We start from the raw sequence: 17,628 nt of genomic DNA, 5'->3' as shown, positions 1-17,628 counted from the left end.
CCTTGTTGGGCTCTTTTCTCCTTTGGTACCATGCTGTAGAAGTGATCATATTCTCCGATGTTTTCTGATCCTTGGCCCTTTCGTTTTGTTTCGGTGATAACTATCATTTCCAATTTCAGCTTACTCATTTCATACATTATTTCATTAATTTTAGGTCTAAAACCTTGCACGTTCCAAGTTCCAAAATTCATACTCCTTTTTCATAGCGTACGTCGTCGTTTGTTGATCGATTCATTCCGAGGCGTTTTGCTGGGTTTTTTCACATTTTATTTTTTTTTCTGAGTAACGAGGAGTTAGCCCGATGACTCAACCCACGACTTAGACTTAGAGGGCCAGGGTTTAATTTTGGAGTTTTCCTTCTCCTAGACTATTTGCTTTCACTGTAGCTTAAGAGCATCATCTACCCTTCGTCTGTAATCCTAGGCAAGGAGCCCTTACAGGGTGCTATCAACCGGTCTAGTTGAACCCTGGGTTTTTTTAGAGGTGTTACTCCTCTATCCCTCCTCTTTTATCCGGGCTTGGGACCGGCTGCATCGGTTATAGAGCTACTCAATTCACCCCACACCAATACAGGCGGAGTAAAAGCAACTTACTGTTACTTTATTCAATTTTAAAAATATTATTTAAATTTTTAAAATGAGCAGAACACATGGTCTGAAGCTTCCCGCTAGTTTATTGTATCGCCTAATGTAACATATTTTTAATAATTCGGCGGTAATTCCATCTGCATCTGAGGATTTGTTATTGTTAAGTTTCATTATTATCTGTACCACTTTTTTATAGCCGCGGTTTTGTAAATGCTGTTCCACTGTAGTACATTACATTATATTGCAATTAATTATCTATTTTGCACAAGACTGCAGAAAAAATATTGTATGCGACATATATGTATGAAGTGCTTTGTGTTTTGTGTCATAAAATAAAAACTATTAAGTAAATCAAAAATATCGTTAAACAGAAAGATAAATTAACAAGTCTCCAGTTTCTTTTGTTGAAAACCCATTAACAAATAAAACATAACAGACTTCACATTCTATTGTTAACTAAAAAACCGCAAACAAAAAATCTAATGAAATGGCGCTGGAAAGGAGCCAACAGCAACAAAGACAAATTTATCGGTGTGAAAATATTTTAATGTTCTGAAAGGAATTCAAATCAGTTTGAATCATTAATGGAAATAAATCTGGGACTTATTTATATTTTGGTTTTAAGAATTTTGTCTGTAGGTTCATATAAATCTGTTGTTTCTACCTGGAAATTCTTTTTAATTAGCTAGGTCTCAACTAGGTCTTATAAAAGAAAAAATATAACAGCATATTTACCATTATGGAGAAGAACAAGCTAGATTCTGAAAAGCCAGATCATGTCTAGACAATATATTCAAGACAAGTGATAGAAAAGAACAAAGAAACAAATATTGAAACACATACGATCTTTATCGACTTGGGAAAAGCATACGATAGCGTATCCAAAGGTAGCTCTCTCTCCAATGGCGTTACAGCCCAAATCAAGCCTTGATCTCCTTCAAACTATGCCTTTAACCTTTCCGGTCCTGCGCCCATCTTCACCAGGTTCTTACGTCTTGCAAATTTTGCGCGTCTGTTGAGACTTTATCCTCCCATATCTTTCGTGGTCTTCCTTTTGGTCTTGCGAACTGCGTTTTACTATCTAGGTCTCTTTTTGGTAATCTTTGAATAGTTGGTAGAGTTAATGGTTATACCTGGATATCCATACTCAGTTTTCGTTAATAGGTCCAAATAGGACTTTTTTTTCGAAGACTTCTAGTTGGACGGCGTTATGCATCACTAGACCAAGCCATTTGTTATGGCCGTTTTCTCAAATTGTGGATTATGGCGCTTTCTGGTGGGAAATAGCATAAACTATCTACAGAATAAATCCCATTAGTCTGTTAGTAACGGTTAACCAGATATATTTCAAAAGACCAAGTGCTTTTCTTCTTATTCTGGATTTTGAATTTTGTATAACTAGACCAAGCGAATAATTTTATGTATTAGTTTTGCATTATTATTGCATATATATATATATATATATATATATATATATATATATATATTGCATGAATATTTGGCAACATACGTACATAAACGTTGTTGACAATTGTTGAGGCGTTTAGGTTAAGAAGTAGTGTCAGTTATTGCTTAAATTTTTCTATAAAATTAAGAGAGCTATAATTTGTTCAAATATTTCCGAAGTCCCAATAAAGCATACAAAAACCAGTAACAAAAGAAATACTACAAGGATATACACAATATCCGCTGTGACAGTATGTAAACCTTTCTTTTTACAGACCTTGAGGATATCAAGTTGCAAAGTCGATGCAGCATTGAAAGCTATGAAACGTCCAATGGGTGTTCGAAATTGTCATGGTCAAAGTGAAGGTCATAATAAAATTAACGATAATCGTGAACAAAAAGTAATTGAGCACATAACGAAATTCCCTAAGTACAAGTCACATTACAAAAGAGCTAACACAGAAAGAGAATACCTAACAGAACAAACAACATTAAGTAAAATGTATGAATTATATATTGAAGAAGCAGACAATGATCCTGTTAAATTTTCGTTTTAGAAAAAAATATTTTTAACACGATTTTCAAAGAAAAAAGTTGACAAAAGATACTTGTAGTAGATGTGATTACGAAAAATTAAGCAAGTTAAAGGAAGAAAAAAATGTGCACTTAGAAGAAGCTGAAAATGCACAATCTAGAAGAAAGCTAGAGATGAAGATGAGCAACGATCAACCAGAAATGGAAACCTTTTGTTTTGATTTAGAAAAAACTCTTCTCCTTCGGAGAATTCCAACAAACATCGTATATTATAAGCGTCAATTATGTATTTACAACCTTGGTATCCATAGCGGCAAGGATAATAAAGGTCATTGGTATGTTTGGATAGAAGGTGAAGCTGGTCGGGGAGCCCAGGAAATATGCAGTTATCTTAAGAAACACAGTGAAGAAAATGTTACTTCTGCAAAACATGTAATTTTGTGGTCAGACTCTTATGGCGGCCAAAACCGCAACATCAAAATAGTTTTGATTCTGAAAACGATTTTGGAAACTCATCCTACTATTAAAAAAATTACATTACGCTATCTCTTTCCTAGTCATAGTTTTTTACCCAATGATAGTGATTTTGGAGATATTGAAAATGCCCTAAAATTTCAACAACGTTTATATGCCGTTGATGATTACCTAAACGTGATGCCGTAAATCCCGTAAAAAGAACCTACTAGTAGTTCACAGAATGAAAAAAGAAGAATTCGTTGGAACAAAGAAATTGGAAACTATGATTACAAACCGTAAATCAGACATAGAAAACAGTAAGGTAAGCTGGCTTAAAACAAGAGAAATTGAAATAAGAAAGGATAAACTACTGAGTATTTTTATGAAAACTGATTTTAACACTAGTGGACGATAAAATCCCATTATCTTCTCGAGCATAATTAGCCTCTCGACTGACGTCACGACGCTAAAAAACGCTCTCGTAGATAAAGTACAATTTTATCGTCTTGTACAATAAATAACTATTAAATTGTGTTTTTAAATATCCTTCATTGATACTTCTTTTGTTTTTGTATGTAGTATCAGTGGCGCACCCAGGGGGGGGTTTGGGGGTTAAACTTAAACTACCCCACCCCAGAGCCCTATTCCGACACTGTTACTCACAAATTTTAAGGACTCAAAATGGAGGTAGCATCATAAAAAAAATTCGGTGCCCAACCAAAACCCCCACCCAGAGGAAAAATTCTAGGTGCGCTACTGTGCAGTATGTATATTTTTAAACATATTTATTTACTTTTCTTTTAATGTTAGTATACCTAATGGTTATACATATTTTTGTTGTTATATATTCCTCTATTTCGTCGTCCATTGCTTTCTTCCAGGTTTAAACAAACGTTTAGTTGTTAAATCTTATAAACGATGCTAAAAATACACGTAAGAAATTAAAAATATGAAAGAAATCTTTCGCTTTCGAAATCTGATTCACTACTGACGTAGTAAAGTTTTAAATCTAAGTTAAAAGTCTGTCAATATAAGTTTAGTTTAATGCTTTTGTTAACAGCTTCCAGCTGTTTTGATATTCCGATATTTCAAAATATGTGTATATACACTGCTCCACGAAATTAATGTGCCTCTCGGTGATTTTAAAATTTCACATCTGGTTTATTTCAGCTGCTACTAGATTTCGCCCTGTCTCTCTAAATTATAAATAATCGCAGCTATGCAAATAATTTATAATGCGTCTATATTCTTTGGTAATATCCACAAGAAATGTGTGGGTGGCGGTAGGCAGTTGGCTATTTACTGCCAAAACTTAGCATCGAAAATATTATGACAGTCAGGTAGAAGTAGGGGCAGTATTATCAATTATTTACATAGCTGTGATTATTTATAATGCTCTGGACGAAAACTTAAGCAGTGGTTTGATTGCACTATAAACAATCTGTTTATAACAGCTTCAAATAAACGTAGAATAGCTTTTATGGTACCCGTCTGATAGAAGAGGAACATAAAGGAGAAGAAGAAACCAAACAACTGAAGTATCATGAAGTACAGAGGATATAGAACTGTTAAAAAAATTTTTTTATTAGTTTTAAAATTTAAATAAAATATGTTACATACAAACAAGTAACACTAAGCATTTTTGTTGAACGAATATAATAGATGTAAGCAAGAGTTTTAGTCCAATGATTATTACTCCTAATAAGTTTAAGGATATCTAATGTCTAATCTATTTAGTTGTGTGGAGTTGGGGTGTTTTTCCGGTCGATTAAAATATTTATCACTACTTTTAACAATCATTTGCTTTACTGTTTCGATCTTCAAGTCCCTGTGAACGTCTTCATTTGGAATGAAACCACGATGCATCAGTTATGGCACCAAGAACCTTAGATTGAAATCGCTCTAGTACTGCTATGTTATTTTCTGCTGCAGTTCTCCACAGTTCAATCCCGTATGTCCAGATGGGCTGGATGATTGCTTTATACACTAATATTTTGTTAGATAATGATAAGGTGGATTTACGGACGAGTAGCCAAAGGTGTTTTCCGAATATTATTGCTTCCTCTTCATCCAGATATGTGTCCTCCATGTTAGCCTCTTGTCAAGGTGTAATACAAGATATTTTACAGTATCATTTTTAGGAATGTTCTTGTTATGCATTAGGATATTTTTTTTAGGAACTGATTTTGCTTCGTTGATCTTTATCTTCTATTTCTTAGCCCACATTTTAATTAAATGTATGGTTTATTGTAATATTTCAGCTGCTTGTATGGGATCTGGTTTTTTGATCAAAATTGTAGTGTCATCTGCGAATATTGCGATTGTGAATTCTTCTCCACATGGAAAATCAGCTGTAAAGATTGTTTAGAGAAGTGGTCCCAAGACACTGCCTTGCGGGACCCCTGCATTTGTGTTGTGGATGTTAGACATACTTTCTTCGTAACTTGCATAAAATAGTCTTTCGTCGAGGTATGATTTTAGTATAGTGTATAGTGGCTGAGATATTGCTTTCTTTAGTTTGAATAGTAATCCTGGGTGCAGACCTTGTAAAATGCTTCACTAATATCCAGGAAAATGGCATTGTAAAAGCTCTTTTTCTGGAAGGCTGATTGTATCTTTTCTAGCACCCTATGCACTTGTTCAGTTGTGTCGTGTTTTTGGCGAAAACCGAAATGATAAATGGGTATAAAATTGTTTGTTCTGTATTTCAATAAATCAGTCTACTTGCAATGACTTTCTCTGCGGCTTTGGAGTTAACTGGTAATAGGCTGATGGGTCGGCAGGATGTAATCTCATGTGAAGGTTTTTCTGGTTTTGGAATCTTAATGATCTTGGCTAGTTTCCATTGAGCAAAAAAGTAGAATATTTTTAATATCGAGTTTATGATTTGTGTTAGACTTACTATTTCTTTTTTGGGTAGATTATGTTGGCCGTTATCAGAATATGTCCAGGCGACTTCTTTTTATTGAGGTTTTTATTAGAGTTTTTACTTCGTTAGGAGTTACCCAATTGGGTGGATGGTTCATTTAATTAGGACTGTCCAAATATTCATAGATATCGTCATCTTAATTTGTCCTGTTTGTTAGCGGCTAAAATACCCTTTCTTAATTGTTTTGCGAAAGCTTCTGCTTTTTCCTGATCTGTCTTTAACCATTTTAATAGGTGGAATTTGGTTTTGTGGTCGCTTTATTGAGTCCTTTCTAATGAGTAATCATTATCTGGGTTAGGTGTCAGATTGTCTAGATAATGTTGCAAATTGACGTTGCTATGTTGTTTTGGTAGTTCTTTTATTTCTCTACACATTCTGTTCAATTTGGTTTTGTCTTGGGGTGAACGAGTTTGATGCCATTTTTTACGAAGTTTTCGTTTTTCTAATATTTTTATTCTTATTGTTGTTGGACAATCCTTATGGAACCGTTTTCGTTCAAAGTTATGTTTTGTAGATTCCCATGCAGCTTCGTAGGTTTGTTTTGATACTGTTTCTATTAATATTTCTATTTCTTGCGGTTGTTTTAGTAGGATAATTTCTTTAAAAATAGGTATTCCAGTCTGTTGTTTTATTTGTTGGTCTTGGAGGTGGACATTTTTCTGATGGATTTGTTATTATTGCTGTAATGATTGGTGAATGGTCTTCATTAGATTCTATGTGTAGATATTCTTTTAGTATTCCTTTATAGATAAAAAAATCAAGTAAATCGGGCAGTCGATTTCGATCGGTTGGCCAATAAGTTGGTTTGTAGTTTGAGAGATATTTTAGTTGCATTTTTTCACCACATCGTAGAGGACTCTACCTCTTCCCGAGGGGGATTATCTTGAGTCCCAGCTCTTGTGTTTTAAATTGTAGTCGCCATCCACTAAGAGCCTGGATCCTAATGATCTAAAAAGTAAAAAGGAAAAAGACAGTTAAGATTTGATTTCACGTATAGTACGTCTATGTATCCGCTTATACGTATTTCGTCCTAAAAGGGCTCTTCAGAACGGCTATTCACAGTCGCTCTGAACGTGAAAATAAATCTCTTCTGTCTTAGGAAGCAACTCTAACATGGCTTAGTATGGACGCAAATAGCGACATCTGATATTAAAATGCGTAAACTAATTTTGGAAACCAAATTCAGATTTTTTTTTTAAAATCTGTGCCTTCTAAGAATTTCAAGGCAAAACAGACGTTGATATAGAGACATGGGAAATCTAAAAATTGCATTCCACAACATATTTTCTCAACTAAACAAACATCCTTAGAGAATTTGGTTTCTAGTACTCGTACAGAGTATATCGGAATAAAAAGGAAAAAGATAGTTAAGATTTGATTTCACTTATAGTGTAATTGGTGGTTTCGAAAATTAGTTTACGAATTTTAATATCAGATGTCGCTATTTGCGTCCATACGAAGCCATGTTAGACTTGCTTCCTAAGACAGAAGAGATTTATTTTCACGTTCAGAGCGACTGTGAATAGCCGTTCTGAAGAGCCCTTTGAGGGCGAAATACGTATAAGCGGATACACAGACGCACTATACGTGAAATCAAATCTTAACTGTCTTTTTCCTTTTTATTCCGATATACTCTGTACGAGTACTAGAAACCAAATTCGCTAAGGATTTTTGCTTAATTGTGGAGATATGTTATGGAATGCAATTTTTAGATTCCTCATGTCTCTATTAACATCTTTATTAACGTCTGTTTTGCCTTGCAATTCTTAGAAGGCACAGATTAAAGCAAAAATCTGAATTTGGTTTCGAAAATTAGTTTACGGATTTTGATCTAAAAGGTGTTTCAAATCCATTGTTGTTACGTTGATAATTTGGCCGACAATAAACTGCTGAAATGCATAATGGGCCAAAATTGTCTTCTATGCAAACTGAAGTTACTTGTAGGAAGTCTTTTTCGATTTTCGGTGGTTTGTGATGTTTTAATTATTATTGCTGATCCGCCTCTGGGGTTTCTTTCTGCATCAGGATATACTGCATACTGCATTGTAGAACTTATGCAAGGTGATTTGAAATTGTGCACTCTCGAATAAGTGCATTTCAGATACTAACACAATGTCTACTTTATTAGTAGCGAAGAATATTTCGATTTCTTGTCTACGTTTTAGAAGTCCATTTACGTTTCATTTAGCAATTTTTATTGGTTGTAATGCCATCAATTCTTTTAAGTAATGAGTTCTCTTAACTGTTATATTTCTAGTGTCAATAGATTTATTGTTTATTGTGGGTTTTCTATTATTTTCTGTAAACTCGAGATGACTGCGATAAGGTGAAATTGACTATCTTGTTCATTTCCGTTTGTTGTTGGTTAGGGTATAGTTATAGGTGGCTGGTTTTGAACTACTTGTGTATGTGCGCTTAGTTGTTGGATGCATGTTTTCATTGTGGTTAGTGTCACTGATTGGAGCGGAAATTTGAGGGGTGTCCTTTTTTTGTAATGATTTCACATGTAATGTTTGAGTATCTTCTAAATTGTATCTCTAGATAAGCCTGGCATTTTTTAATTGGATGGATGGGCACCTCCACATAAGGTACATTTTGCTGGTTTTTGTAACATTAAAAATGTATTTACAGAAAATTTACCAATTAATATAAAGAGAAAAGTCTTCGATTAGTGTGTGCTACGGTGCATAGATACTTTTACTCACAAAGGGAAACGTTTCGAGACTAATGATATCACAAGAAGAATGGAATGATTAATGATAGGTTCATGCTGAAAGACAAAATCCGAAATATAGATGTATGAACTAAAACTAGGGTTAGAGATGTCATTAAAACAGCGTGCAAACTGAAGTGGAATAGGGTAGTCATGTGGCAAGGATGAATGAAGGAAAACTACTGGAATGGAGACCAAGGACAGATAAGCGAAGCGGAGTCCACCTACACGAAGTCAAAATGACCCAATGAAGATGATGAAACTGATGAGAAACAGCACAAAACCAAGAACTTTGGATTCAAGCAGGAGAAGCGCAATATATATATATATATATATATATATATATATATATATATATATATATATATATATTGTTATGGTTTAACTTTATTAAACACAATTATTTAACAAAATATATACCACTGAAATCTTCCCAGAAGACTGGCTTAGATCGACATTTATACCTATACCCAAGAAAAATAAAGCAAATAGATGCTCACAGTTCAGACTAATTAGCCTGATGAGCCATTTTCTGAAAATTTTACTCAAAATTGTTCATCAACGAATATACAGAGAATGCGAAAGAAACCTGAGCGACAATCAATTTGGATTTCGTATGGGGCTTGGTACGGGAGGCATTATTTGGCCTCCAGATATTACTACAAAAATGCCGAGATCAGCGAAAAGACGTGTTTCTCTGTTTTATCGATTTTATGGACTACGAAAAAGTGTTTGATCGAGTAAAACACACAGAACTCATAGAAACCCAACACAACATGGTATAGACCATAACACTGTAGCACTTACTAAAAAACTATATTGGGATCAAATGGCGTCGATCAAAATAGACAATCGTCTGACAGAATTGCCAATAAAAAGAGGAGTTCGTCAGGGCTGTGTACTTTCTCCACTGTTATTCAATATATATTCCGAAAAGATCTTTCAAAATGCCCTCGAAAATATTGAAGAAGGAATAAAAATCAACGGAGAATACGTAAACAACTTGAGATACGCAGACGACACCGTCATTATTGCGGACAGTGCTGAGGGTTTACAACAACTTTTGAATGTCATAACCAGAGAGGGAGATAGCTTGGGACTAAATATAAACACAAATAAAACAAAAGTAATGGCTGTTACACGTGCACCAAATGTCGATATTAATATTTGTATATATAACAAACATATAGAACCAGTACAAAGATTCCAGTATCTTGGTTGCTGGATAACAAACGATCTTGACCACGAGGTCGAAATACGTGCTCGTATAGAATATGCTAGGTCCGCATTTCAACGAATGAAAAAATTCCTAATAAACTCTACGTTATCGTTGGATATCCGATACCAATTTGTAAAACGTTTATTTATTCCATATTGCTATACGGAGTGGAAACATGGACTCTTGGAATTACAAGTATGAGGCGTATAGAAGCCTTTGAGATGTGGGTTTTTCGAAGGATGCTGAAGATCTCTTGGACAGAGCACGTGACCAACAACGAGGTATTAAGAAGAATGGGTACTGAGAGAGAACTCCTAAATATTGTAAAAAAGAGAAAAACGAGTTATCTAGGACATATTTACAGAGGAGAAAAATACAACTTCCTACGACTTATAATGGAAGGGAAAGTGGAAGGAAGAAGAGGTCAAGGAAGAAGAAAATGCTCCTGGTTGAAGAATGTAAGAGACTGGACAACCTTCAGTAATGGAGAAGGCACCTTAAGAAGAAGAAAGTCTAATAAAAAATTAAATTCACCGACCCCGATAAAGTTGTTTTACCCTATAAATAGAAATGTTAGTTTTGTAAGATTAAAATATTTGAATAAGTAATGGCTTTTCTAATTTAGTAGAAAGTTGGCAGATAGGAGAATAGATATTTGTACATACTGTAATATATGATAACAATAAGGGATTTCTCATAAACGATTAATGTTAATAATCCAAAGATAGCAATTTTAGAATACAAGGTTTAAGTCTTTTGTTTACAAAGAAATCGGAGAGAGAATTAGAAAGTTTTGTGGCCAGGGATAAGTATACAATACCCCAAGTAGTATTAGCTGTATTGTCTCTAGAAACTTGAAAACAAAGAAAAGATCTTATTCATATAAAATTTGGAAATACCAAAGTTATGTGATATCATAATAGCATTGAGCTTGTGTTTGACAAGTCACAGAATTTAATTGGTCGAAAGTGATGGCGTGGTATGTAGGATGTGTGTGTCTGATTGGTGAAAAGGAGAAGGTGGGATTAAAGTGAAGGAAGTCTTGTTTTGCTCGGGAAAAGGAAGATCACTGTGATTTGAATGTCGGAAGAAACAAGTTGTTTTTATTCCATATCCTGCAGTGAAAGTTAGCATAGTTCAGTTCAAATATTAATTGTGAAAGGTGTTTTGTGTCTGTGGAACTAGCCCCAAGGATTGGTAGCAGTGGACAATGAAAGTTCTTCTCTTCTTGATGTGCCTATTCGTTACGAATGTTGGCGATCATTATAGCAATCTTTATCTTATCTGCAGCAGCGCGGAAAAGCTGCACAGATGTTTTATTGAACCAGATTCTAAGATTTTTTAACCAAGATGTTCTTCTTCTTCCTGGGCCTCGTTTTCCAAATATTTTTCCTTGTAGGATGGCTTGAAGCAGAGCATATCTGAATTCATTTCGCATAATATGTCCGAAGAACTGTAACTTTCGAGATGTGATGGTGGTCAGTACCTCTCGGTTCTTATTCATTCTTCTGAGGACCTCCTTATTTGTGACTCGGTCAGTCCACGCGATCTTAAGTATTCTCCGATATAGCCACATCTCAAATGTTTCCAGTTTTCTGCACATGTCTTCGTTCAAGGTCCACGATTCAACATCATAAAAAAGGACAGAGAAGACCTACACCCTGTAAAACAACGAAAGTACATCCTGTAAAATAAACAAACAGGTGTATAGTATATTATTTGGTACTAGACGATTAAGTAAAAATCCTTTCGAATAGAAAGAAATTGGGTTCCTATGAGATACGAGTTTGGTCCAAGAGCTTTTGGAGAGGCTGTTGCGGCGATCGTGTGTATGAGAGACGTTGACAAGCAGAAGATATAGCAGACGTGTGTAGAGTAACTGAGAGTACGAGCAAAAGGTGGGTCACAGATCACAGTCGTAAGAAGAAAAGGAACCAGTCAACAAAGTCTTTCAGCCACGATCATAAATTAATTTGGTTTTTTAATATGTTTTTTACTGATTTCATTTCACAATAAATATAATCTTTTAATTCAGATATAAAATAAAAAAATTAAAAGAAGTAATATTTCTTGAAAGAAAATTCTTTGTCTTGATTTAATTTAAAAAACAAAACACAGAGAAGAGATCTTTTATTTGAATACAAGTCCAAAAAACTATTGATAATTTTCATAGGAATTTTAATGAATTTGTAATTTTAATTTTACGGATTAGCGCATATGATATATTATGATTTTTATTAATTGTAAAATTGTCTGACGTTAAAATTTTTTTGATTCATTTTTAATAAATTATTTAATTGTTTAGTATTACAAAATTATTTTACCTCCGAGAAGTGTGATCCGGATCACACGGGTGAACCCCGGTAAACCTGAGCAACCCTACTGGAGACTGGGTAACCAACCCCAGTGGAAGGTGGGGTCAGGGCTGACGAGGAAGGGAGAAATAGTCCTCCGAAAAGGGGGTTGGGCATGAGGCCAACTCCCTCATCCCATAAAAACCTATTGTTACGAAATCTCGAGATAGAAAAGCCGGACTGAATTCAAGACGACGTCCCACGCACCGAACTAATAACAATGATTTAAAGATCAGTACTTGGAATGTAAGAACGCTGTATAGGACAGCGGGACTGAAGCTGCTGCAAGATCAACTCCTAAGATATAGAATAGACATTGCAGCCATTCAAGAGATGAGATGGACAGGAACCGGCATTATGCAGAAAAAAGAACATGATATATATGTACTACAGCTGCAGCCCGAACCGACATGAGTTCGGAACCGCGTTCCTAGTATCAAAGAAAATCAAAAATTTTATTATTGGTTTTAAAGCCATAAATGATCGTTTATGCATCCTTTGAATAAAAGGAAAATTTTTCAACATATGCCTGATCAACGTGCACGCGCCAACCGAGGAAAAATACGAAGAAATTAAAGATCTATTCTACGAAGATCTCGAAAGAGCATATGATAACTGTGCCAAAAACGATATTAAAATAATCATTGGAGACATGAACGCCCAGATAGGAAAAGAGATATGCTACCAAGATTATATTGGTAAACATAGCCTTCACGACGTTACTAATGACAATGGTTTAAGGCTTATTAGTATAGCTTCCAAAGATTTAATTGTGGGAAGTACATGTTTTAATCATAAGAATATCCATAAAGCAACTTGGATATCACCAAATGGACACACCACAAATCAAATTGACCATGTTATAATTGACAGAAGGCACTTTACAAACCTAATGGACGTAAGAAGTTACAGAGGCGCAAATATTGACTCAGACCATTTCATGGTAAGGGCCAAGTTACGACAAATAATTTCCAATGCCAAGAAAGAAAGGGGCACTAGACAAGTAAAATATAATTTACATATGCTAAAAAATGAAAACAAAGATAAACAGTTCCAATCACATATAAAAGAAACCCTAGAACACACCTGGGCAGTCGACCAGTCAAGCACGGAAATGTGGAACAACTGCAAGGAGGCTCTGAAATTAGCAGCCGAAAGGACATTGGGAATATCCCGAACCCAAGAAAGAAACGACTGGTTCGACCAAGACTGCAAAAAAATAACAGATGAGAAGAACGAGGCAGTTAGGACCATGCAACAACGAAAAATTAGAACAGCAATAGATAGATACAAAAACTTAAGGAGAGAGGAAAAACGCATACACCGAAAAAAGAAACGAGACTCGGAAAATGACATATTAGAACGGCTCGAAAGCCATATGAGTCACGGAGAAACAAGAAAGTTCTATCATCAAATAAATATTATTAGAAAAGAATTCAAACCAAAAATCAACTATTGTAATGATAAGGAAGGTAACTTACTTACCAACAAAGAGGATATCCTTTTACGATGGGTAGAGCACTTTCGAGAGTTGCTGGAAGGGGAACCTACTAACAATATAGAGCTGGAATACCGAAATGAGGAACTCGTGGAACCCCCCTCGGTAGATGAAGTGAAAATATCTATAGAAAAACTAAGGAACCATAGGTCCCCAGGTAGCGATGGCATCCCAGCAGAGTTATTTAAGGACGGTGGAGAGCAGCTCACCAAGGTGATGCGAGAAATTGTTTGTAGAATTTGGTCTGAGGATCAAATGCCTGAAGAATGGAGCTTAGGCTTAATTTGCCCGTTACACAAAAAGGGAAACCAACTGGAATGCAGTAATTACCGTGGAATAACTCTCCTGAATACAGCATACAAGATATTGTCAAATGTTTCTAGGAGAATATCAAGCAGGATTCAGGCGTGGACGTTCAACCATTAACCAGATCTTTACACTACGACAGATCCTCGAAAAAGCGCAAGAGTTTAACATAGATATGTATCATATTTTTGTCGATTTTAAAGCGGCATATGACAGTGTCTTAAGACCAAGTCTTTACAACGCTATGAATGAGTTAGGAATTCCAAAAAAACTCATATGTTTGATAAAAGTGACAATGGCGAAGATGCTATCAGCAGTAAAAATTCAAAACGACCCGTCAACCCCATTTCAAATACATAGGGAGTTAAGGCAGGGAGATGCGCTGGCGTGTCAGCTTTTTAATGGTGCCTTAGAAAAAGTTGTACGAGACGCTAATTTAGATAGCAGGGGAACAATATTTAATAGATCAGTCCAAATTCTAGCATATGCAGACGACGTGGACATTATAACAAGAACTAGGGCGAGAACTGCGGAAATCCTAACCGAGCTAGTAGCAGCAGCAGAACGAATGGGGTTACAAATAAATCAAAATAAAACCAAATTCATGGCGACTAACACAAACACAAGAGCTGGAAATGTTGACACAAATTTAATCATCAATGACCAAAACTTCGAAGCAGTCAAAGAGTTCATATATCTAGGGACATCGGTTAACCCCAATAATAACACATCTGAGGAAATAAAAAGGCGAATAATAATTGCAAACAGGTGTTATCATGGTCTATCAAAGTACTTAGCTAACAAACGTCTGTCTCAAAAAACTCGTATAAGGCTGTATAGAACACTGATAGTCCCCGTTCTCACATATGGATCAGAGACATGGACGCTAACGAAAACAGATGAATCCGCTCTATCCATTTTTGAAAGAAAGGTGCCACGCAAGATATTCGGAGCGGTCTGTGAGAACGGAATATGGAGGCGTAGATATAACTTTGAACTGCAGAATATCTACAAGCATACGTTTGGTGGTAAAGATATTACCACTATAATTAAGCGAAACCGCCTGCAGTGGGCAGGACATGTAGCCCGGGCCCCTGAATCGAATATGATAAAAAAGATTCTAACAGCGCAACCCGTGTGAATGAGAAGACGGGGTAGACCAAAGCTGAGGTGGATGGATGGGGCAACGCAAGATGCGGAGAAGATCGGAGTAGGCAACTGGAAAATGCAAGCAAGGGACAGAACAGAATGGCGTAGAAAGCTTGAGAAGGTCAAGGCCCTCTAAAGGCTGTAGCACAAAGATGATGATGATCACAAAATTATTTTGTTTAATTTATTTTCCTATTGTCCATCCTTTCCTCAAAGGCAACTGCTTAAATAATACTTTGAAGCCACTTATTATAATTAACAATAAAAGGAGCCCTGTGATCAAATTTTAATTAAAATTAATTTATTTGTTTTTTGCAAAATTAAGCCTAAGGCATATTACATTAAATGGCCTTCGTATTGGCATTTACAAAAGCCTACTTCTATTATTCTTACCGTATTATTTTAAGAACTTATGTTTCCGTATGCATATACTGAATGCATTTAATACCTACAATAGTTCTATTTTTGTCTGGCTTTTTCAAGTGCCTAGAGCATTGAGTGTATGTAACATTGTTTCATTAATATATATCACTATTTTTAGCGTAAGCTGACAATATAAAATAAAACCATCATTGAACTAAGACTAAAGCTTTTAAACTGTCGATATTAAGCGTTAAAAAATATTAGTTTACCTTTTGAACGTTGCTAAAATAAACACACTATACGTTAGAAGCACTGACACTGTTTAATGAAGAGATGAGTTAGATACTGGCACTTAAATATAGACCGTAATTTTAAAAACGTGGATTTTCCCTTTAGCGCGAATCTTTTTAGAGCCAGACGGTGTATTATATGATTCTGTCGGGAAAGAAACTGATTCAGGGTTTCTTTGAAACATTAATAGTGGCACTCTCGGTCGAAACTGTGACAACACATTCGCGACTATTTATAGACTTCTGCCGTTTAGCTTGTTCTAACATTTGGGTCTAGTGTAATGTTGTCGAGTGGACTTCCCTGTTGTTAAATTGTATGAGTTTATTTGAACCTGAGTTTCTGCGAAATGATTTTTAGTTTTTTGGATATTATTAGCACAATATGAGGAAGAAAACTTGTGTCACGGAACAGGAAAATCAGCATGAGCTCAAAATATATTTTTTTACTTCCTTTGTACAGTTTGTACGGCTAAAATCCAATTTGCTTTTCTTTTCCCGGTCATTGCGCTTCTTGTATCTAATACAGTAAGGTCTCGTTTTATACCGTGAATACGTTCAACAGAAAAGCGCATAAAAAAAGACATTACTTGCCTTAAAAAAGTAGGGATACGTCCCGTAGCCTTCTAAAATTACATAAAAGCAAGACAAAAACAAAAAAGTTTGCATAAATTAAAAGAAATAGGCTGCATGATAAATTACTTCGAATATCTGAAAGAAATTCATCCAAAAGCTTAAAAAAACTTGTATTCAAAACCTAATTAATTTTATTTTAAGGGAAAGTAATAGGTTCATATAATTGAGGCTATGAGTGCAATAACGGACTAACCCCAATAGTAATAAACGTTAGAATATGGGTTTGAAAAAAAAGTGAAAATTAGGAGATCCACTATAACCTTGTTTAAGAATATTTTTTGGTTTAAATGAATGGAAGTATGTTAGATATTACTTATTTGATAAATTTGATCAAAAATTTTGGATAAACACCTATATTCGATTTTTTAATGTGGGTTGGTCCACTTTGCATATAAAATATTTTTAGTTAGTGAATGGGTTATCCCACAAAATAATATACTAGATATTGCATCAAAGACTTTATTACCACAGAATGTGTATAAAAAGGATTTTATAAAATTCATGCTGTATAGGGGTATCAATTCCATTAACTGAAGAAGGTCTTTTTTAATTTCAATAATGGTATTGCCATTTGGATATAGAAGTGGCAATTCCATTGTATTCTTGAAAACAGATTTCCTTTTATTATATAAAAGTTCCACTGTTTCAAAATAAACATCTTCATTGTTCGGATACTTATATTATATTGAAGAGTATTGGGAAAGTCTTTCCTAAACCTTAACCATTGAATTTTAAACCACTCTACCCTGGTTTTTGATTCGGAAACTTTTCTGTTGGTTATATTACTTTCAAGCCATTCTTGGTCGGATGGCAAGTAAGAATGACCTTACTAGAAACTTGTGGTCTATTTCTTCCACGGTAAAATCTGGAGATGTAGTTATATAATTGCATAATAATGACATTTTAATAATTACGATTCTGACCGCCACATTGGTCAGAACTCATAATAGTCGTTTTGATTTTACGAAAAAATTTTATGTAAAAATAAAATGCAGGATCCTACCTATTGAGGACCTCTAGAGCGACGGTTATATCCCACACAAACATAAATGAATTATTAGTTTCCATTTCATGAATATTGAAGCAGTAGGTCCATAATTGCCGTTTGTAGTAACAAATTCCTGCGGTAAGCACAGGTGTAAATAAAGTCT

The 17,628-nt window shown here is 35.0% G+C and overlaps 2 protein-coding genes across 2 annotated transcripts in view; one reads left to right on the top strand and one right to left on the bottom strand.

Moving 5' to 3' along the window:
• Window positions 1-16,040, bottom strand: part of LOC140431209 (serine/threonine-protein kinase SBK1-like) — a 46,704-nt gene extending 30,664 nt beyond the window's left edge. The window contains exon 1 of the mRNA XM_072519136.1: window positions 15,824-16,040. The gene's annotated coding sequence lies outside the window, so the exon portion shown is untranslated. The remainder of the gene's footprint in view (window positions 1-15,823) is intronic.
• On the top strand, window positions 12,891-15,750 carry LOC140431211 (uncharacterized). Its single transcript, XM_072519139.1, has 2 exons — window positions 12,891-13,481; window positions 15,733-15,750. Exons 1-2 carry the CDS (start codon window positions 12,891-12,893, stop codon window positions 15,748-15,750), a joined length of 609 nt encoding a protein of 202 aa, XP_072375240.1.
• Window positions 16,041-17,628: the final 1,588 nt, after the last annotated feature.

This window comes from Diabrotica undecimpunctata, unplaced genomic scaffold (assembly GCF_040954645.1).
Source record: "Diabrotica undecimpunctata isolate CICGRU unplaced genomic scaffold, icDiaUnde3 ctg00000593.1, whole genome shotgun sequence".
Lineage (NCBI taxonomy): Eukaryota > Metazoa > Arthropoda > Insecta > Coleoptera > Chrysomelidae > Diabrotica > Diabrotica undecimpunctata.
Note: the sequence above shows the minus strand (reverse complement) of the source record. Positions and strands in the feature narration are given on the sequence as shown.

Excerpts from the sequence above, each read along its gene's own strand:
- LOC140431211 (XM_072519139.1), top strand. The coding sequence starts at position 12,891 with ATGAACGCCCAGATAGGAAAAGAGATATGCTACCAAGATTATATTGGT.